We start from the raw sequence: 23026 nt of genomic DNA, 5'->3' as shown, positions 1-23026 counted from the left end.
TTGATAATTTGATTTTACTTGAATTTATTTACACTTTAATGATTATTTAAAAATATATTTAAAATGAAAGATAAATTTTAATATTTATTAGCCTGAGTAAAATTCAGTAAAAAATTTGATTTTTATCAATTATAAGCATGACAATAGTATCTCCATCAAAATTCATCATCAATCATTGAGCCTTTTTAAATTTTCGCATAATATAGAACCTTTATTTGATATAATTCATTTTGTAAAAAAAAAAATAAAATGTTAATAAAATTATTTATGACTTTAATTTTTTTTTGAAAATAAAAATTTAAATTAAAAAATTATTTTATTCTAAAAAATTAATAAAAAAATTAAATTTAATTAAATTCTTAAAAAAAATTTAATTCCAAATAATAGGACAAAGTCGTCCAAGCAATAAAGAAGCAGAGGAGAATCATCATAGTCGGTTAGTGCATCAAAGGACAACATAATAACATTATTATTGGGAAGCAGAAAACTCCATAAATACTACAAAATAGCTTTGTTAATATTTTCTTAGATTAATTAAAAATAAACAAAGGTTTTATTTATCAAGAAAAAAGTAATGAAGTTATTTCATATTATGAAAAAAAATTTCCACACATAATTTATATAAATTTATAGAATAGATATTGTTTATAGTTCAATAAGATTCAGTTCATCATAAATTAGGTCTAGTAAAAAATTACACATAAATTATATTTATAAAGTAGATATATTATATTAAAGTATCTCTAAATACTGATGTGAATGGATTGACCAGAAAACACATAGGACACAACGAAATAAGTAGAACTTAGCATGAAACATGCTTATATTCCCTGAGTGTATTTGCCTATAAATAGCCACAACACTATTATGAACCACTACACCAAGAAAGCCATTACTTTAAAAAGAAAACTACCAATGGCTCCCAAATTCACCCATCTTCTATCCACATTCCTCATGCTACTCTTTTCAATGCATCTCCTTTTAGCTCAGTCTAGAACTCTCAAACCTGAAGGTCATCATGTGGGAAACACTCTCAAATTCCTTCAAAGCCTAAAGCAAGTCCAAAAGGGCCAAAATGTTATTGGCCTTAGTGAGGTGAAGAAACAACTCAATAAATTTGGATACTACCCAAGTGGTGATGCCAATAATCTAACTGATGATTTTGATGAGAGTTTGGAGTCTGCGCTTAAGACTTACCAAAACTTCTATCAGCTTGAAGTTACTGGGAATCTTGATTCTGCTACCATCAAGAAGATGATGATCCCACGATGTGGAGTCCCTGACATAATCAATCACACATCCTCATCAAAACCAACCAGCAGTAGCCACAAGTCGAAAATGTTCCATATGGTTTCCCACTATGATTTTCCCAGGGGGATGCCCAGATGGCCATCTTCTAAGTATGAACTCACCTACACATTTCGCTCTGGAGTTCAAAACCCAAATGAGCAAGACATGAGGTCTGCTTGTTCTCAAGCTTTTCAGAGATGGGAGAGTGTTTCCCAATTCAAATTCCAAGAAGCACCTGCAGGTTCTCAAGCAGATATTGTAATCGGGTTTTACAGAGGTGATCATGGAGATGAAGATCCTTTTGATGGGCCTGGAAATATTTTGGCTCATTCATTTTCTCCCCAAGATGGAAGATTCCATTATGATGCAGATGAGGATTGGAGTAGTAATCCCAACATGAACCAGATGGACTTGGAATCAGTAGCTGTTCATGAGATTGGTCATCTCCTCGGGCTTGCACACAGTCAGGATTCAAATGCCATTATGTATGCAACTATTCCACCAGGGACTATCAAAAGGGAGCTTACCCAAGATGATATTGATGGAATACATGCTCTCTACGATAATTAATCAACCAGAAAATTTTCATGTGTTCTCGTTGATTTACCAAAATAAAAGAGGATCTCAATCAATCTGTAATTGAGATTATCGTTATTATCATTATAATATCTCCTATTCCATGCTTTATAAAGTTGCCTTTCTTTTTCTAAATGATGAGAACAACTTATATATTCTAGTTTTTGGCAGTAATTAATTCTAGTTTTATTCTAATTGACTTGACTTGACTTGACTTCATTAATACAAACTTTGAGATTTCATAGCTTTGAAAATTACTTTTTTTACTCACTAGAAATTTACAGATCTATTTTACCGCTACTGCAGATGATGGGATTCCAGAAATTACAGTGCTGTGTTTTAAAATTTTAGGAATTGTTCATTTATGAAAATTTAGAATAGTTTATAAGAAAAATTTTAAGGTAGCTATAAAATAGAGTTTATTACTCAAATTTTCTAATTTTCAAATGGAATGATCCTTAAATTTGTATATAATATAATTGTTGAGACATAATATTAATATGAAAAAATTATTTTTTCAATCTTGAAATATAATATAATTAATTTATTTATCTTTTTATTTTTAAAAGCGAACACTTTAGTCCCTATTCAAAATAGCAGTCACTTAATCCATTTTTCAAATGTAGTTAAAAGTAAAGGGTGAACTTCTTTTCGTAAAATATCCTCATGTAAAAAAAAATTTTAATATTCTGTTTGAGAGGAGGTAGAGTAAAATTATAAAATTTTCTAAAATATAGTTTTATAAGATAATGTTTTTCATACTTTTTAAACTTTAATAACTTTTTATAGGTCGAAAATATAATAGGTTTTTTTAAAGTATTCGAAGGTTTCTAAGAGAAAATATTCTTAGCCCACTAAATTTTTTATAGTGTTTTAATTTTTTATAGTATCATTCTATTCATATGGTATCAAATGGTGGTTGATTGGTCGCTACTTAGATACCAAAAATATTTGGACGTTGACTTTGGTTATATTATTATTCTTGTATAAAAATATTTAGCGACCATATGTTGGTTGCTAATTGATCGCCCACATAGTTGTGGATTCATCATTGATATGGTCATTAAATTTGTATCATTGTAATATTGTCATTAATATTTCGCGCTACTTACTCCCACAATAATATTTTCTTCGCTATATACCTATAAAATAATAACCAAAATTTGGTCGCTATATAATTGTAATACCCGGCTAGACTCCGGTATCGAAATTCCTACCGTCCGGTGGAATCTCGGATGTCGGAAACCTCTAGTAGGGTAGAATCATGTTTTCATAAAATGTTTTAAGGTATTTCATGGTTTTAAGTATGAAAATTTAATGAGTTTTTACATGAAAAGTCTTTGGAGGAAAACCCAGGTTCGGCCGCCGAAAGTCAAGTTCGGCCGCCGAACATGCATGCGTTTTGGAGGCACGTTAGGCCCCCGAAAGTATGAGTGAGGGAAGTCCAGGTTCGGCCGCCGAAAGTCAAGTTCGGCCGCCGAACATGGCATGCATGCGGAGGCACATTCGGCCCCCGAACGTGGCCTGGCCAGCCACTATAAAAGGGTCCCTTAGGTCAGCACGGGCGAGCTTTTTCTCCCCCATTGTCGGCCAAGGTGAGCCTTCGCCACCCCTCCCTCGATCTTTAGTGTTTTCCTTAGATCTTCCATGATTTTCACGGGTTTTAACTTCTGTTTTGAAGATCTGTGAGTAAAGAGCAAGTTTTGGGTACTTGGAGGTTCAAGGAGCTCAATCTCTCCATCTCCAAGCTAGGATCGCCTTTCCTCTCGTTTCTTCAAGAGGTAAGCTCGGATCCACCCTTGTTATGTGTTTTAAACAAGCATTAAGTTGTTTTATGGGTAGAGATGCATGTTAGGGCTTGTTGATGAGTTTATGGGTTTTGATGTTTTGATGAACAATGTATGCTGATTTTTGTGTGTTTGAAGTGTTGTAGTTGGGGTATTTGATTGTTTGGGACCCCTAGGAACTTGTATGCATGTTTTAGTTGAGCTATATGCATGATTTGAGGTTTTGGGAGGCAAATGTGCATAAAGGAGCCAAGTTTCTGCCCTTTGGCAGAAACCAGGTTCGGCAGCCGAAGGAGCTTTCGGCCGCCGAACATGGCTGGGGAGGCAGGCCTTTCGGCTGCCGAAGTTGCCCCCGAAAAGAGACTTTCGTCTCTGTCTGGGACTTTCGGCCGCCGAAGGTGCCGCCGAACATGCATGAGTTTCGCCTCTGTCTGGGAGTTTCGGCCGCCGAAGGTGCCGCCGAAAGTGCCCTGCCCAGCCATTTCTTGCATGTTGTTATGTGGATTGTTTTATGATGTTTTAGGGGGTTTTTGGGGAGTATGTTAAAGTTATGTTTATGTATGTTTGGTCCCTCATTGGAGTCCACCTGTGTAGGTTCGGACCCGAAGAACCGAGGACCCCAGCAGTGAGCCAGCTGCTACAGAGTTTGTCAGAGCTAGCCAGAGGTGAGTGGAATAAACCTTAAGTTTTAAAATAAATGAAATATGACTTTTGAGCATGATCCATGCATCATGAATGCCATGAGATATAGTAGGTTGTTTGCATTAGTATTCACGAATATGTTGCATTGCATTTATGATGTTGATGTGGATTGGTTATTGGATGATCCTTTAGTTCTCATATGTATGATGATGTTACGGCATGATATGGTATGGAAGTCCAGGTTGTACCCATTCTACGTCCCTGGCACGATGTAAGAGAAAGTCCAGGTTGTACCCATTCTACGTCCCTGGCACGATGTAAGAGAAAGTCCAGGTTGTACCCATTCTACGTCCCTGGCATATTGGTATGTTATGATATGTTATGATAAGGGAAAGACCGGTTGTACCCATTCTACGTCCCGGCACAGTTGGACTATGTAGAGGACTATAGGTGACAATACCATCCGAGATGTGATTAGTTGTGATGTGTTGCATTACATAATGGCATGAAATTTTAATGTATGATTTCACTATTCTGCTCACTGGGCTTTGTAGCTCACCCCTCTCCCCTAACCCCAGGTGTGCAGGTACAGGGTAGACCAGGAGGTTAGCCAGAGTTTTGAAGTATGTGTATGTAATAGCTAGATTGTGGACATGACAATTGTACTATGATGTAATGTAAGAGATTGCAGTATGTTATGTAATGAGGTATATTGAGGTTATAGATGTGCTTGACCCTATGAGTATTGTAATCCCTTGTTGATGCATGATCTTAGATATTTGATGATACAGATGTAAGCCAACTCATCTCATGTTATAGTGCTCATTGGGGCATTGTTGAGATCCCACAGAGGGGTCATGATTATGGTTATGTAATGTATGTTCAGGTTGAGTTGGATGTATGATAGAAAGGTTTTAAATTTTTTTTATGTATTTTCTTGATCATGTATGGGATTAAACAGGTTTCCAGGATGTATGTTTGGCTTGCTACGGGTCCCGGCGGCCTTAAGTCGACCCGGATCCTAGCGCCGGTAGCGGTCCGATTTTCGGGTCGTTACAATAATTTTCCATACAGAAGCAATCTCCCATTAAAATTGTTCTCAAAATGGTCGCAGAATGTTCACTATTTAGTTACTAAAGTTTTTTGGTGGTTATAATTGGTCACTATTTTGCATTTTTTTAGTGTATAATTTAGGCATTTATATGTTTTATTATTATTTAATTAATTATTAATATGTTAATGATAGAGACAAAGATATGCTATTTTTATACAACTACTCTTAGATTCTAAGTAATTTCTTATACTCGCTCTATTCTCCAGTTTATTAACTTAGCATCGGAGTGGCTGACATAGGCGCCAACCACCTCACCTTCTCTTTCTTGCAGGATTGACCAATCATAGCACAACTTTATTTTTCAGTTGCATCATTTGATTCCATTACCAGAAACTCTATTGAATTCTCTTTGTTCATTTGGATTAAAATCGGTCTCTTATCCCATTTCTCTTAAAAAACAATTTTTTTTCTCTCTCTTGAAATGGTCGGCGACTCACAAGCTACTACTAAGGTTGCTACTACTAATATTGCTACCAATGAGGACGCTATCATTTCTTTTGCTCCTGGCAGTGAACAAAACACACCCTCTATGGTCAACAAAGTAGATCCCAACAATCTGAGCATTGAGCAAATACTCTAGTACATAAGAAAGTTGTGGGCTACTTTCGAGCAATGCGAAGCTCAAGAGGAGGCGTCACTAATGGCTCCCAGGGGAAGGGAGGAAGCCTTCATTGATATCTCAAGGACTTGGACAAGACAATCCAAACGTGGTCTAAAGGAAAGGACAAGTTCGAGTAAGAGGAGTTATCAGACAATGCTCCGAAGGAAGTCGACTGAAAGCTGGTACGGGCTGCTCAAAGATACCAGAAAGGACAGGAAGAGGACAAAAGGACAGGCCAAAAGCAAGACCAAAATTTGGAGAAGCAAGGATATGAGAGAGACCATAAAAGTTACCCAGTCTCTTGAGGTAAATATAAGAATTATACCCCATTGAATGACTTACGAACACATATTCTAATGTAAATTAGGAAAAACAACAAGAAGATCAGGTGGCCCCTAAGCTCAACCTTAAAAAAGCTGGAAGGCGAGGTAGGACCAGGAACTGCCACTTTTACAAAGACTACGAACATACGATGAAGGAGTATCGACAATTGAAAGATGAAATCGAGAGATTAATAAGAGGCAGCACACTTTGAAAGTTCGCTAGAAAGAGTCGAAATGAGAGGAGACTTGAACCCTAGGCAACAACTCATGAAACTGCCCCTGACAGGGAAGCAGAAGGGGTTATTCATATGGTTAGGACCGAGTGGAAATAAGGGCCTATAGAAGTAGAACGTCACAAGATATTAAGCTCCTGATTTAAACCCCGAAGTTTTAAAATTAGTTGAGTTAGATAACCGAGTCTTTTAATTAGTCTTGAAAGAATGTTTGGCATTTAAGGAAATGTAATAAACAACACTATGATGTGTTTTTAAGACCTTTTTTATCAGGAACGTCAGATGAAAGCATGAAGACAAAAGCAAGGCTATAAGGCGGGAATCCGTCAAACCATAAGGCGGGAATCCATCAAGCTATCCGGGTGTTAGTCCTGCATAATAAGGCAACTCATACCAGGCCACAAGACGAGAATCCGTCAAGCAATCCGAGTGTTAGTCCTGCATAACAAGGCAACTTATATTAGGCCACAAGGCGGGAATCCATCAGGCATCTGGGTGTTAGTCCCACTAAAAGGCCACAGGGTGGGAATTTGTCAGGTCATATGGGTGTTAGTCTCATTAAAAGGCCACAAGGTGGAAATCCGTCACACCATCCGAGTGTTAGTCCAACTACAAGGCTACAAGGCGGGAATCCATTAGGCCATCTGGGTGTTAGTTCCACTAAAAGGCCACAAGATGGGAATTCATCAGGCCATCTGGGTGTTAGTCTCACTAAAAGGCCATAAGGTGGAAATCCGTCACGCCATTCGGGTGTTAGTCCTACTACAAGGCTACAAGGTGAGAATCCGTTAGGCCATCCGGGTGTTAGTCCTGCATAACAAGACAATTTATGCCAGGCCACAAGGCGAGAATGTTAGTCTCACTAAAAGGCCACATAAAGGGAATCCGTCAGGATATTTGGGTGCTAGTCCCACTAAAGGCCACAAGACGAGAATTCGTCAGGCCATCCGAGTGTTAGCTCCACTAAAAGGCCACAAGGTGAGAATCCATTAGGCCATCCAGGTGTTAGTACCGCATAACAAGGTATCTCATGCCAGGCCACAAGGTGAGAATCTGTCAGGCCATCCGGGTCTTAGTCCCACTATACGGCCACAAGGCAGGAATCTGTGAGGCCATCCAGGTGTTAGTCCCACTAAACAATGCATTGTATGTTAGACCACAAGGCAGGTTCCGCTAGGCCGACCAACTGGGTGACAGTCCTATTAAGCAAGGCATTTTATGCCATGCCATAAGGCGGGTTCTGCTAGGCTGATCATCCGGGTGTTAGTCCCACTAAACAAAGCATTTTATATCAGGCCACAAGGCGGGTTCCACCAGACTGACTGTAATACCCGGCTAGAGTCTGGCATCAGAATTCCTGTCGTCCGGTGGAATCCAGGATGTCGGAATTCTCTAGACGGGTAGGATTTATGTTTTTCTAAAGTCATGTAGGATGTTTTAATTTTTAAAGTTAAAATGCAATGAGTTTTTGAAAGAAAAGAACCAAGGCAGAAAAGCCAAGTTCGGCCGCCGAAGTTGAGGTTCGGCCGCCGAACTTGCATGGCTTTCGGTTTCACGATAGGCCGCCGAAGGTGGTCTGGCCAGCCACCTATAAAAGGCCCTCAGTCGGTTGAAAGGATAAGCCTTGCCGTTTTCTTTCACTTTCTAAGGTGAGACCCTGTCCTTCTTAAGTTTTCTTCATATTTTCATTAAATCTTGCAAAGAGTTGATTGATTTTTATGTTCTTTTGAAGGTTTTGAGCTAAAAACACAAAGTTGTGTATTTTGGAGAGTTTGAAGGAGAGTTGCTCCAAAACTCCACGTTAGGATCGTTCATCTTCTTGGTTTCAAGAGGTAAGTGAAGATCCTGAACTTGGTTTTATGATTTATGAAGGTTTTATGAGGTTTTGGGAGAGAGTTGCATGAGTATGGTAAAAGAGAGGTTTTTGATATTTTTGTGAGCAAAGCTTGTATATGTGTTATATGTTTTGTGTTGTTGGGGTTTTTAGGTAGTTTTTGACCCCTTGAGTATATACTTGGGTGTATGCATGTTGAGGAATTGAGGTGGTTGAGTTTGAGGAAGATTGGTGCATTTTGGCGAGAGGCAGAGCAAGTTTCTGCTTTGCTGATGAACTCAGGTTCGGCAGCCGAAGGTACATTCGGCCGCCGAACCCTTGAGGAGGTGGCTTTGGCTGCCCAAGCTTGCCCCCGAGCATTTGGACTTTCGGCTCTGGAGGGGAGTTTCGGCCACCGAAGATGCCCCCGAAGGTTAGAGACTTTCATCTCTGGCGTGCCTTTCAGCCCCCAAAACTTGCCCCCGAAAGGGTTCGGCTGCCGAAAGTTGAGATTCGGCCGCCGAAGATGCATGAGTTTCGGCTCTGGAGAGGACTTTCGGCCGTCGAACCTGCCGCCGAAAGTGTCCTGTCCAGCCTTTCTTTGCATGCTTTGCATGGATGTTTGAGTAAGTGTAAGGGGATTCTTGGGGAGTCTAATAGAGTTATTCATAAGCTAGTTTGGTCCCTCATTTGAGTCCATCTGTATAGGCACAGACCAGAGGAACCAGAGAGAGCAGCAGTGAGTACTGCTCCAGAGTTTACAGAGCCTGCAGAGTCAGTCCAGATAGCCAGAGGTGAGTGGAACTCAACTGAATACTCGTTTTAATTGAGACATTGAATTCTTTTAGCATAATTCATGCACCATGATATGCAATAGGTTGATTGCATTAGAATCCACAAAGATGTTGCATTGCATACTTATTTGTTGATGTGGGTGAATGTTGAATGATCCAATAGTTCCAGACAGGAAGTCCAGGACCCCATTCTACGGCCTGGCAGGTATAGGAAAGTCCAGGTGCCCAGTCTACGCCCTGGCAGGTATAGTAAAGACCAGGTGCCCAGTCTACGCCCTGGCAAATGGTAAGTACAGGTGTTATATACACGTATACATATACAGTACAGGAAGACCAGGACCCCATTCTATGGCCTGGCACGGCTCAGTTACTGGGACTATGTGGTGACAGATTCACCCTTGTTGTGAATTGTCTGTGATATGATGCATTCCATAAGATCATGTGTTAATGACTTGTTTTACTGTTCTACTCACTGGGCTATAGAGCTCATCCCACTCCCTTAACCTCAGTCTTGCAGGTTTAGTGTACAGTGTACAGGGGAAGTCCAGCAGAGTACAGGAAGAGAGAAGTGTGTTGTAATAGACTCTTGTGGACATGTAATATTAAAGAGATGTAACAGTTGTGTATAAAGTTAGAATTGTGCTTGACTTAGTTATGTTTGTGTTGTACATCTTTTGTATACATGGTCTGTTTATATAACTGTTTTACAGAGTATGTGAAAACAACCAGGCTTAACAGGTATGAATTCACCCATCTAGAGCAAGCTCTAGTCAGGGGTACAGAGTACAGAGATAGTGCATGCACAGGTTAAGTCTTGGTCCAGAGAAAAGTTTTGATTTTCACAGAAAATGTATGACCATGTATGAGATTTTACAGGTACTCAGAGAGTATAACAGGCTTGCTACGGGTTCTGGCGGCCTTAAGCCGATCTGAATCCTAGCGCCGGTGACGGTCCATTTTGGGGTCGTTACACTGACCAACTGGATGTTAGCCCCACTAAGCAAGAAATTTTACACCAGGCCACAAGGCGGGTTTCGCTAGGCAGACCAACTGGGTGTCAGTCCAACTAAGCAAGGCATTTTATGCCACGCCACAAGACGGGTATATGCTAGTTGTAAATGTTAGGGTTTATATTTGTTAAATGATAAATGTGATGCTTAATGTTTTGTTCGTTGGGGTTTAGGCTAGTTTTATGCCCCTATATGCTTGATAATGTGTTTATGCATGCTTTTGAGTGTTGAGTATGTGTTTGGAGGGTTTTGGGAGGCAAAATGTGTGAGGCGAATCGGGTTTTGCCCTTTGGGAGAGCCCAGGTTCAGCCGTCGAAGCCAGTTTCGGCCGCTGAACCTGCCTGTGGAGGCAGTTTTAGGCCGCCTAAACTCGCCCCCGAAAGTTGGACTTTCGGCTTTGGAGGGGAGTTTCGGGCCTCGAACCTGCCCCCGAAGGTTGGTGACTTTCGGCTCTGGAGGGAGTTTCGGCCACCCAACCTGCCCCCGAAAGTGCCTGACTTTCGGATTTGGAGGGACCTTCGGCCGCCGAACCTGCCGCCGAAAGTCCCCTGCCCAGCCTTCCTTTGCCTGTTTTTCCATGCATGTTTATGATGTTTTAGGGGGTTCTTAGGGAGTTGTTTAGAGTCATGTTAGAGTATGTTTGGTTCCTCATTTGAGTCCACCTGTGTAGGATCGGACCTGAGGAACCGAGGTGATCAACAGTGAGATAGCTGCTTCAGAGTTAGTTTAGAGTCAGTTAGAGGTGAGTGGAACTAAACTAATCTTTTATTTCAAAGAATCAAATGTTTTAAGCATATTCATGCATCATGATATATATATAAGGTTGTTTGCATTAGAACTCACGAATATGACGCATTGCATTATTCATTGTGGGTGTGGATGGACAACAGGACGACCCATTAGCCCTCTAGATATCATGTTATGTAACAGAAGTCCTGAGGAGCCCCACCGAGGGCCGGGCACAGAGCTTATGTATGTAATAGAAGTCCTGAGGAGCTCTACCGAGGGCCGGGCATACAGTAGAGAGATTTTTGGGTCAGTCTATCCGTGATGTGATTTGTTTGTGATGTGATGCATTCCATGAAAGCATATGTTTATTAAATTGTTTTTACTGTTCTGCTCACTGGGCTTTTGTAGCTCACCCCTCTCCCCTAACCCCCAGGTTTGCAGGTTCAGGATAGACAGGGAAGTCGTCAAGGTTGAAGGTTGTGTTAAGTGTAATAGATTAGTAGTGGATATGTAATGTAAAATGGTATAATGTAATGTTATGTAGAGATATGTTTCATGGATTAGTATTGTGCTTGGCTCTAATGTTTGGCTAATTCCTTTTGGTACATGATCTTAATGAAATGTTTTAATGATGTTATATGTTGAACCATGCTTGATGTATGTTATGTTAACCAACTAGAGCATTTGATGAGGGCTCTAGTGTGGGGTTTTATGTTTACAGTTATGGTGCATGCACAGGTCAAGTGTAACGACCCCAAAATGGACCGTCACCGGCGCTAGGATTCAGATCGGCTTAAGGCCGCCAGAACCCGTAGCAAGCCTGCTATACTCTCTGAGTACCTGTAAACTCTCATACATGGTCATACATTTTCTGTGACAATAAAAAACCTTTCTCTGGACCAAGACTTAACCTGTGCATGCACTATCTCTGTACTCCTGACTAGAACTTGCTCTAGATGGGTTAATTCATACCTGTTAAGCCTGGTTTTTCACATACTCTGTAAAACAGTTATATACACAGACCATGTAGACAAAAGATGTACAACACAAAAATAACTAAGTCAAGCACAATTCTAACTTTATACACAACTGTTACATCACTTTAATCTTACATGTCCACTAGATTCTATTACAATACTCTTCTCTTTTCCTGTACTCTGCTGGACTTCCCCTGTACACTGTACATTGAACCTGCAAGATTGGGGTTAAGGAAGTGGGATGAGCTCTATAGCCCAGTGAGTAGAATAGTAAAACAATTCATTAACACATGATCTTATGGAATGCATCATATCACAGACAAGCCACATCAAGGGTAAACCTGTCACCACATAGTCCCGGTAGCTCTACCGTGCCAGGGCGTAGAATCGAGCACCTGGTCTTCCTGTCATATAGGTATACGTGCATATAACACCTGTGTACTTACCATTGCCAGGGCGTAGTCAAAGGCTCCTGGACTTTTCTATACCTGCCAGGGCGTAGTCAAAGGCTCCTGGACTTTTTTCAGAGACTATTGGATCATTCAGCATTCACCCACATCAACAAATAACTATGCAATGCAACATATTCGTGGATTCTAATGCAAACAACCTACTGCATACTCATGATGCATGACTTATGCTAAAAGCATGTCATTTCGCAATTAAACGAATTAAATTTAGTTCCACTCACCTCTGGCTATCTGGACTGACTCTACAGGCTCTGTAAACTCTGGAGCAGTACTCACTGCTGCTCTCTCTGGTTCCTCTGGTCTGTGCCTACACAGATGAACTCAAATGAGGGACCAAACTAGCTTATGAACAACTCTATTAAACTCCCCAAGAATCCCCTTACACTCACTCAAACATCCATGCAAAGCATGCAAAGGAAGGCTGGGCAGGACACTTTCGGCGGCAGGTTCGGCGGCCGAAAGTCCTCTCCAGAGCCGAAACTCATGCACCTTCGGCGGCCGAATCTCTACTTTCGGCAGCCGAACCCTTTCAGGGGCAAGTTTCGGGGGCTGAAAGGCACTCCAGAGATGAAAGTCTCTAACCTTCGGGGGCATCTTCGGCGGCCGAAACTCGCCTCCAGAGCCGAAAGTCCAAAGTGTAACAGCCCGCTTACCGGACCATCACCGGCACTAGGATCCAGATCGGCTTAAGGCCGCCGGGACCCGTAGTAAGCCTACTGTCAACTCTGTGTACCTGATAAATCCCATACATGATCATACTTAAGCTTAAAACTGTTACTTACTCTTTCTGATTCTTTTTTTTTTTCTTTCTTTCCTTTTCTAACTTTTCTTTTCTTGCAACTTTTCTCATCAACTAAGCCTGGACTATGCATGCTCTGTCTGTATGCACTCAAAGAGTGATACCTGCTATGGTACCATACAGTGACTACAGAGATAGAAAGACTACCATGCACCAAGCTTAGCTCATCATCATCACAACATTATCTCAATCATATATAACATAAAAGGATCATGTGCAAAGGGATAACAAGCACTAGGGCCAAGCACAACGCTATAACTCACTATATAACTTACTATTACATCATTACTATACATTACATAAACTCTGTACTGTACATCTTTATCATGTCCACTACTTTATACTATTACATATGCCTTTTACCCTTGCTATCTCTTTCTCTTTCTCTTCTCTGAGGCCCTGTAAAATGGGGTTAGGGAGAGGGATGAGCTACTAAAGCCCAGTGAGCGGAATCTATAAAAAACATCACATTTAAAACATGCTATCATATGATGCATCACTGCACAAACATTTCACATCTCGGATTGGACATGATCTCAAAACTCCCTCTGTCAGTGCCCGGCCCCCAAAGGAGCTCACACAGGTCTTTCACTAACTACTCATGGTGCCCGACCCTATAAGGGCTCACACAGGACTCATCCAAGGTAAATGCCCGGCCCCAAAGGAGCTCACACAGGACATCCAATAATGACAGCCTTATGGGCTATTGAGATCGCCTCGGTCCAATCCACATATACAAGTAATAATGCAATGCATCAACTTGGTGAATACTAATGCAAAGCATCCTACATAAACATGGCATTAATGATGCATGAATCATGCTAAAACAGTTCTTAACTTTTAAAATAAAGTTCTGTTCCACTCACCTCTGTCAACTGCTGAGCAGTCTCTGTAACTCTAACTCTGTGGGCCTCCTTGGTCTCTCGGGTCCGTACCTACACAGGTGGACTCAAATGAGGACCAAACTTACTTAACCATAACTCTTACTATCTCCCCAAAACCCCTCTAAAACATCATAGGCATGCATGGAAAAATGGGTAAAAGAAGGCTGGACTGGGCACTTTCGGCGGCTGGTTCGGCGGCCGAAACCTCCCTCCAGAGACGAAACTCATGCATGTTCGGCGGCACCTTCGGCGGCCGAAAGTCTCATCCAGAGACGAAACTCATGCATTTTCGGCGGCCGAACTCCCTCTTTCGGCGGCCGAAAGTCTCTTTCTTACCCAAAAGCCTAGCTTTCGGGGGCAAGGTTTGGCAGCCGAAACTGCCTCCACAAGGGGTTCGGCGGCCGAACCTTGCTTCGGCGGCCGAACCTGGGTCCTCCAGAAAGGCAGAACCCGAGCACAACTCATGCTCTCAGCCTCCAAAAACCTATCAAACACCCATAACAAGCATACCAACACTTCTCACCTAACACATAACATATCTCATGCATAAAGAGGCCTAAAAACTAGTTCAAGCCCCAAAAACTACAACAAAACTCATATGAGCAACATATGCTCAAACTCATGCTTATACCCCAAAACATGCCATAAACCTCTCCAAAACTTCTAAAACTTGCTTTAAACATAAGGGGAGGTGAGGATCCATGCTTACCTCTTGCAGAACTAGAGGATTGATGATCCAAGCTTGGAGATGGGGAAAAACTCAATCAAACTCTCCAAGTGCTCAACTTTGCTTCCTTTTGCTCAAATCTCTAAAACAAAGCTCAAATCAAGTTAAAACATGCAAGGTTTGAGGAAAACATGAGAAATCACACCAAGGAGAGCTTAAACCTACCTTTGACCCAAAAACAGAGTGTTTAACACTCAAGTCTCGGGCAAAAGGGGCTTTTGTAGTGGCCAACCGACTCTTCCTTCGGCGGCCTAACGTGCATGCGAAACCATGCAACTTTCGGCGGCCGAACTTCACCTTCGGCGGCCGAACCTGGCTTTTGTCCCCTTGGCCTTTTCATTTCAAAACTCAAGTTTCTTAACTCATAACATGCAAACATGATAAAAACACTTAAAATACACCTTAAAAACCTTTCTTATACCCTTAGGGCAAGCTCCGACATCCACGAATCCCGACTTCCAACGGAAAATCCGCCGGAACGTAGGAATTCCGATACCGGGGTCTAGCCGGGTATTACATTCTCCCCCCCTTAAGAACATTCGTCCCCGAATGTTCCTCTCTAACTCAAACATACTCCAAACATAACATAAGGCACATAAAGAACAAAAGAAACTAGAACTAACCTCAAAAGAGATGGGGGTACTGTCGGAGCATAGACTCCCTTGTCTCCCAGGTGCACTCTTCGATATTATGGTGGTTCCAGAGGACTTTTACCATCGGGATCTCCTTGTTCCTTAGCTTTCTGATCTGGGTGTCATTGATCCGTACTGGCTGCTCTACATACGTGAGATCACCTAGGATCTCCACATCTGGTTCGCTGAGAACCTTACTCGGATCTGACACAAACTTCCTTAGCATCGAAACATGGAAGACTGGATGGATTCTTTCCATAGACCTAGGCAAATCAAGCTTATACGACACATTTCCGACCTTCTGCAAAATCTCAAAAGGTCCAATGTACCGCGGAGCCAGTTTACCTTTCCTCCCAAAACGAACCACCCCTTTCATTGGAGACACCTTCAACAAGACCAGATCCCCCTCCTCAAACTCTATGTGCTTTCTGCGAACGTCTGCATAGCTCTTCTGCCGACTAACAACAGTCTTAAGCCTCTCTCTGATAATGGGCACCACCCTGTTCGTGATCTCTACTAACTCAGGCCCTGCTAGGGACCTTTCTCCAACCTCTTCCCAACAAACTGGTGACCTGCACTTCCTCCCATACAGAGCTTCATATGGGGCCATCCCTATGCTAGCATGATGGCTATTGTTGTAGGCAAACTCCACTAAGGGTAGATGCTGCCTCCAAGATCCACCAAAATCTAGCACACACATTCGAAGCATATCTTCTATGGTCTGGATGGTCCTCTCTGACTGTCCGTCAGTCTGTGGATGGAAAGCAGTGCTGAAGTCTAATCTTGTGCCCATAGCCTCTTGCAGACTTCGCCAAAACCTGGAGGTAAACTGGGGTCCTCTGTCCGACACTATAGAAACAGGAGCCCCATGTAACCTCACAACTTCCTCAACATATACCTGCGCTAGCTTGTCCACAGAGTAGCCACTCCTGACAGGAATGAAGTGAGCAGATTTAGTCAGTCTATCCACAATCACCCATATGGAGTCTAGTCTGTTGGACGTCGTCGGTAACCCCACTACAAAATCCATGGCTATATTCTCCCATTTCCATTCTGGAATCGGCAGTGGGTTAAGCATTCCAGCCGGCTTCTGGTGCTCTAGCTTCACCCTTTGACATATCTCGCAGGCTGACACAAACTGTGCCACTTCTCTCTTCATTGCTGGCCACCAATAAACTTTCTTCAGATCTTGATACATCTTGGTGGCTCCAGGGTGAATGCTATATCTCGCATTATGAGCTTCCCTCATAATGTCTCCTTTCAAACTGATGTCATCTGGTACACATAGTCTATGCCCGTATCGGAGAATCCCTTGGTCGTCGAATCTGAACTCTTCGCTCTTGCCTGACTGAACAGTCCTGGCAATCTTGACCAACACTGGATCCTCATGTTGTTTCTGAGCCACCTGCTCCAGAAACACGGGTGTAACTTTCATCTGTGCAATCAAAGCACCTGTACCAGTTAACTCTAACTGTAGCCCTTCCTCAACTAACCTGTAGAAGTCCTTCACCACCGGCCTCCTCTCTGCTGTAATGTGAGATAAACTGCCTAGTGATTTCCGGCTTAAGGCATCGGCTACAACATTTGCCTTTCCCGGATGATACTGGATCCTGCAATCATAATCACTAAGCAATTCCACCCACCGTCTCTGCCTCAAGTTTAACTCTCTCTGACTCAGGATGTGCTGTAGGCTCTTATGATCGGTAAAGATCTCACATTTCACCCCATAGAGGTAATGCCTCCACATCTTGAGTGCAAAGATAACAGCTGCCATCTCAAGATCGTGTGTTGGATAGTTCAGCTCGTGCTTCTTCAGCTGTCTAGAAGCATAAGCTATTACTCTGTCATTCTGCATTAACACACAACCTAATCCCACTCGGGACGCATCACAGAACACTGTGAAGTCTTCATCACTAGTAGGCAGAGCTAACACCGGTGCTGAAGTTAATCTTCTCTTTAACTCTTCAAAGCTCTCTTCACATTGGTCAGACCATGTGACTCTCTGATTCTTTCTGGTTAATCTGGTCATAGGAGCCGCTATCTTAGAGAAGTCCTGAACGAACCTCCTGTAGTAGCCTGCCAAACCCAAGAAACTCCTGACCTCTGTCACTGTGGTGGGTCTAGGCCAATTGGCTACAGCTTCTATCTTCTTGGGGTCCACTGCTATACCTTGATCTGACACTACATGCCCCAAGAATGAAATGCTCCTTAGCCAGAACTCACACTTGGAGAACTTGGCATATAAACCATGTTCTCTCAAGGTCTGCAGGACTATCCTCAGATGATGGGCATGCTCCTCTGCATTCCTGGAATACACCAAGATATCATCTATGAAGACAATAACAAAGTGATCCAGGTACTCTCTGAAAACTCGGTTCATGAGATCCATGAATGCTGCAGGGGCGTTAGTCAACCCGAACGGCATCACTAAGAACTCATAATGCCCATATCTGGTCCTGAAAGCTGTCTTAGGTACATCCTCTTCCCTGATTCTCAGCTGATGATAGCCCGATCTCAGATCTATCTTAGAAAAACAACCTGCTCCTGCTAGCTGGTCGAATAGATCATCGATCCTGGGTAGAGGATACTTATTCTTGGTAGTGACTTTGTTCAACTGCCTGTAGTCGATACAAAGTCTAAGGGAGCCATCCTTCTTTCTGACAAACAGCACTGGAGCACCCCAGGGTGAGGTACTTGGACGGATGAAACCCTTGTCTACCAACTCTTGTAGCTGCTCTTTCAACTCCTTAAGCTCTGCTGGTGCCATCCTGTAGGGAGGAATAGAGATCGGTCTGGTACCAGGCACTAACTCGATCTCGAACTCTATTTCCCTACCAGGTGGTAGTCCTGGAAGCTCATCTGGAAACACATCTGGGAACTCTCTGACTACGGGCACTGAACTGGGGTCCCTAACCTGACTGTCTAGCTCTCTCACATGAGCTAGATACCCCTGACATCCCCTCCTGAGCAACCTACGAGCCTGTAGGGCTGATATCAGACCTCTAGGCGTGCCCCTCCTGTCTCCTCTGAAGACAAACTCAGATCCATCCTCATCTCTGAACTTAACTACCTTGTCTCTGCAGTCCAAGGTAGCACCATATGCAGATAGCCAATCCATCCCTAGAATGACGTCAAAATCTGTCAACTCTAGAACCACAAGGTCAGCTGGAAGGCATCTACCATCTATAAATACTGGACTATGTCGACAGACTGTCTCTGCCAACGATGGATCACATTTAGGGCCACTAACCCATAGGGGACACTCTAACCCAGACGTCATCAAACCCACTCTCTCTATGGCTCTGGGAGCAACAAAGGAATGCGAAGCACCAGGGTCTAACAAAGCATACACCTCAGAACACCCAATGAGGAGATTACCTGACACCACGGTGTTAGAAGTGTTTGCCTCCTGCTGTGTCATCGTGAAAATCTGCGCCGGAGCTGACGGACCTCCACCTCGGGGACCCGCAGATGAAGAGGCTGACCCTCTCCCTCTGCCTCTGCCCTGCGTCATACCTGAAACTGGTGGCTGTGGCATGCTAGCTGGAGCTGTCTGCTGGGATGGTGCCGTGAAAGATGCCTGAGGGCACTCACGAGCCATGTGTCCCTCCTGGCCACACCTGTAACATCCTGTAATCCCAAAGCGACAAACTCCTCTGTGCGCTTTCCCGCACCTACTACACACTGGAACCTCTGAACCTGAACTCATGCCACTGCCTAATCCCAGACCTGCTTTAATCTTATTCCAGAACTTATTCTTCTTCGACTTCTGCGTGGAACCACTCCACTTCTTACCACTGGAAGTTGCTGCACCCTGTGAAGAGGGATCTGACTTACCCCTACCTGGGGTCTTAGAACCAGAAGACTGTGCCGGCTGCTGTTTCACTGTACCCTGTATAATGGCACTAGCCTCCATTCTTCGTGCTAAATCCACCACGGTGTGGAAACTCTCCCTCTCGGCTGCATGGATCAAAGAGGAATACCTGGAATGCAATTTCATAGCATACCTCCTAGCCTTTTTCTGTTCAGTATCATAGGCCTGTCCTGCATACCGCAGCAACTCCAGAAACCTGTCAGTAAATTCATCAATACTCATATCCTCTGTCTGCTTGAGCTGCTCAAACTCAATCATCTTTAGCTCTTTCGAACTATCTGGGAATGCCCATCCGGCAAACTCATTAGCAAACTCCTCCCAAGACATGTCATCCAACCTAGGGTCCACATAGACGCCAAACCACTCCTTCGCCTTCTTACATTTTAAAGTGAACCCTGCCATCTGAATGGCTCTGGTATCATCTGCCCCTAGCTCATCTGCTATCATCTTGACTGCTTTAATGTACTCAAACGGATCATCTCCTGATTGATACTTAGGAGCATCTAACTTTAGGTAATCAGTCATCTTTACCTTGCTCCTTACAGATGGACCAGGTTGAGGTGTTTGGATAATTGGGGCTTCTGGTTGTACCACTGGTGGTGGTGGGGGAGGTGCAGAACTTTCTGGTGTAGAGTATGCTGGACTGGGGTAAAAAGGCGAGGGTGGATACATGGGATATGGTGGATATGGGGGGTAATACGGTGGATAAGGCATATATGTGGAATATGGGTGAAAACTAGGATAATCCGATGTACCTCCCATCGAATATCCTGGGCCCTGTGGGTAGGGCTGATAGTGGGGTGGATAACCATACCCCGAGGCCTGACCGCCTCCCTGTGATGATCCCACATCCTCCTCCATAGTGCCAACACCTAACCCTCCATCCCTTCTTGGATCCACATCCATCTCTTCCCTTGTATCACTAGATCTTCTTCTCTGTTCTGTCTCCCTCCTGCTTTCATCAAAAGACCTTCTAGGGTCCCTTGATGATCTTTCTCTGCCTGCCCTTTGGGACATAGCTCTTGGCAAAGCAGGGGGACGCCCTTCCATACCCTCATTCTCGGGCGGAGCTCCAGTCAATCTAGCGGATCGACGGGTTCCTCTCATCTTAGCTTCTGAAAACATAACATAAACTTTAGCATCATAGGATCCATGTAACAACATGAACCCGCAACTCATAACATAACATATCATAGCATATCATTAAATGCACATGCATAAAATCATGGCATTACATAGCATCAAGACAGGACTCAACATCCTATCCTAGTGGACATGATTTTCCTATTGTGCTTGCCCTCTAAAACAACCTCTTTCCGATGTGAGATATCTCTAATCCCTGAGCATCTTAGCTCAGCACACCGTACTCTAGAGGCCCTATGCTCTGATACCAATCTGTAACAGCCCGCTTACCGGACCATCACCGGCACTAGGATCCAGATCGGCTTAAGGCCGCCGGGACCCGTAGTAAGCCTACTGTCAACTCTGTGTACCTGATAAATCCCATACATGATCATACTTAAGCTTAAAACTGTTACTTACTCTTTCTGATTCTTTTTTTTTCTTTCTTTCCTTTTCTAACTTTTCTTTTCTTGCAACTTTTCTCATCAACTAAGCCTGGACTATGCATGCTCTGTCTGTATGCACTCAAAGAGTGATACCTGCTATGGTACCATACAGTGACTACAGAGATAGAAAGACTACCATGCACCAAGCTTAGCTCATCATCATCACAACATTATCTCAATCATATATAACATAAAAGGATCATGTGCAAAGGGATAACAAGCACTAGGGCCAAGCACAACGCTATAACTCACTATATAACTTACTATTACATCATTACTATACATTACATAAACTCTGTACTGTACATCTTTATCATGTCCACTACTTTATACTATTACATATGCCTTTTACCCTTGCTATCTCTTTCTCTTTCTCTTCTCTGAGGCCCTGTAAAATGGGGTTAGGGAGAGGGATGAGCTACTAAAGCCCAGTGAGCGGAATCTATAAAAAACATCACATTTAAAACATGCTATCATATGATGCATCACTGCACAAACATTTCACATCTCGGATTGGACATGATCTCAAAACTCCCTCTGTCAGTGCCCGGCCCCCAAAGGAGCTCACACAGGTCTTTCACTAACTACTCATGGTGCCCGACCCTATAAGGGCTCACACAGGACTCATCCAAGGTAAATGCCCGGCCCCAAAGGAGCTCACACAGGACATCCAATAATGACAGCCTTATGGGCTATTGAGATCGCCTCGGTCCAATCCACATATACAAGTAATAATGCAATGCATCAACTTGGTGAATACTAATGCAAAGCATCCTACATAAACATGGCATTAATGATGCATGAATCATGCTAAAACAGTTCTTAACTTTTAAAATAAAGTTCTGTTCCACTCACCTCTGTCAACTGCTGAGCAGTCTCTGTAACTCTAACTCTGTGGGCCTCCTTGGTCTCTCGGGTCCGTACCTACACAGGTGGACTCAAATGAGGACCAAACTTACTTAACCATAACTCTTACTATCTCCCCAAAACCCCTCTAAAACATCATAGGCATGCATGGAAAAATGGGTAAAAGAAGGCTGGACTGGGCACTTTCGGCGGCTGGTTCGGCGGCCGAAACCTCCCTCCAGAGACGAAACTCATGCATGTTCGGCGGCACCTTCGGCGGCCGAAAGTCTCATCCAGAGACGAAACTCATGCATTTTCGGCGGCCGAACTCCCTCTTTCGGCGGCCGAAAGTCTCTTTCTTACCCAAAAGCCTAGCTTTCGGGGGCAAGGTTTGGCAGCCGAAACTGCCTCCACAAGGGGTTCGGCGGCCGAACCTTGCTTCGGCGGCCGAACCTGGGTCCTCCAGAAAGGCAGAACCCGAGCACAACTCATGCTCTCAGCCTCCAAAAACCTATCAAACACCCATAACAAGCATACCAACACTTCTCACCTAACACATAACATATCTCATGCATAAAGAGGCCTAAAAACTAGTTCAAGCCCCAAAAACTACAACAAAACTCATATGAGCAACATATGCTCAAACTCATGCTTATACCCCAAAACATGCCATAAACCTCTCCAAAACTTCTAAAACTTGCTTTAAACATAAGGGGAGGTGAGGATCCATGCTTACCTCTTGCAGAACTAGAGGATTGATGATCCAAGCTTGGAGATGGGGAAAAACTCAATCAAACTCTCCAAGTGCTCAACTTTGCTTCCTTTTGCTCAAATCTCTAAAACAAAGCTCAAATCAAGTTAAAACATGCAAGGTTTGAGGAAAACATGAGAAATCACACCAAGGAGAGCTTAAACCTACCTTTGACCCAAAAACAGAGTGTTTAACACTCAAGTCTCGGGCAAAAGGGGCTTTTGTAGTGGCCAACCGACTCTTCCTTCGGCGGCCTAACGTGCATGCGAAACCATGCAACTTTCGGCGGCCGAACTTCACCTTCGGCGGCCGAACCTGGCTTTTGTCCCCTTGGCCTTTTCATTTCAAAACTCAAGTTTCTTAACTCATAACATGCAAACATGATAAAAACACTTAAAATACACCTTAAAAACCTTTCTTATACCCTTAGGGCAAGCTCCGACATCCACGAATCCCGACTTCCAACGGAAAATCCGCCGGAACGTAGGAATTCCGATACCGGGGTCTAGCCGGGTATTACACAAAGGCTCGGGGGCAAGCTTAGGCAACCGAAGCCACCTCCTCAGCACATTCGGCGGCCGAACCA

General features: G+C 43.2%; 1 protein-coding gene and 1 pseudogene across 1 annotated transcript; both read left to right on the top strand.

Annotated features, from left to right (window-relative positions):
- Positions 1-867: 867 nt before the first annotated feature.
- LOC110607424 (metalloendoproteinase 1) lies at positions 868-2001 on the top strand. The gene has a single exon (XM_021746525.2). The coding sequence runs from the start codon at positions 868-870 to the stop codon at positions 1858-1860; it is 993 nt and encodes a 330-aa protein (XP_021602217.2). The 3' UTR covers positions 1861-2001.
- A 4048-nt stretch (positions 2002-6049) lies between these two features.
- LOC110607428 overlaps positions 6050-23026 on the top strand; it is a 49936-nt pseudogene continuing 32959 nt past the window's right edge.

The sequence above is a fragment of the Manihot esculenta genome, chromosome 17 (assembly GCF_001659605.2).
Source record: "Manihot esculenta cultivar AM560-2 chromosome 17, M.esculenta_v8, whole genome shotgun sequence".
NCBI lineage: Eukaryota > Viridiplantae > Streptophyta > Magnoliopsida > Malpighiales > Euphorbiaceae > Manihot > Manihot esculenta.
This window is presented reverse-complemented; position numbering and strand designations above follow the sequence as displayed.

What these genes read in the sequence shown, in the direction of transcription:
- LOC110607424 (XM_021746525.2), top strand. Translation starts at nt 868, where the DNA reads ATGAACCACTACACCAAGAAAGCCATTACTTTAAAAAGAAAACTACCA.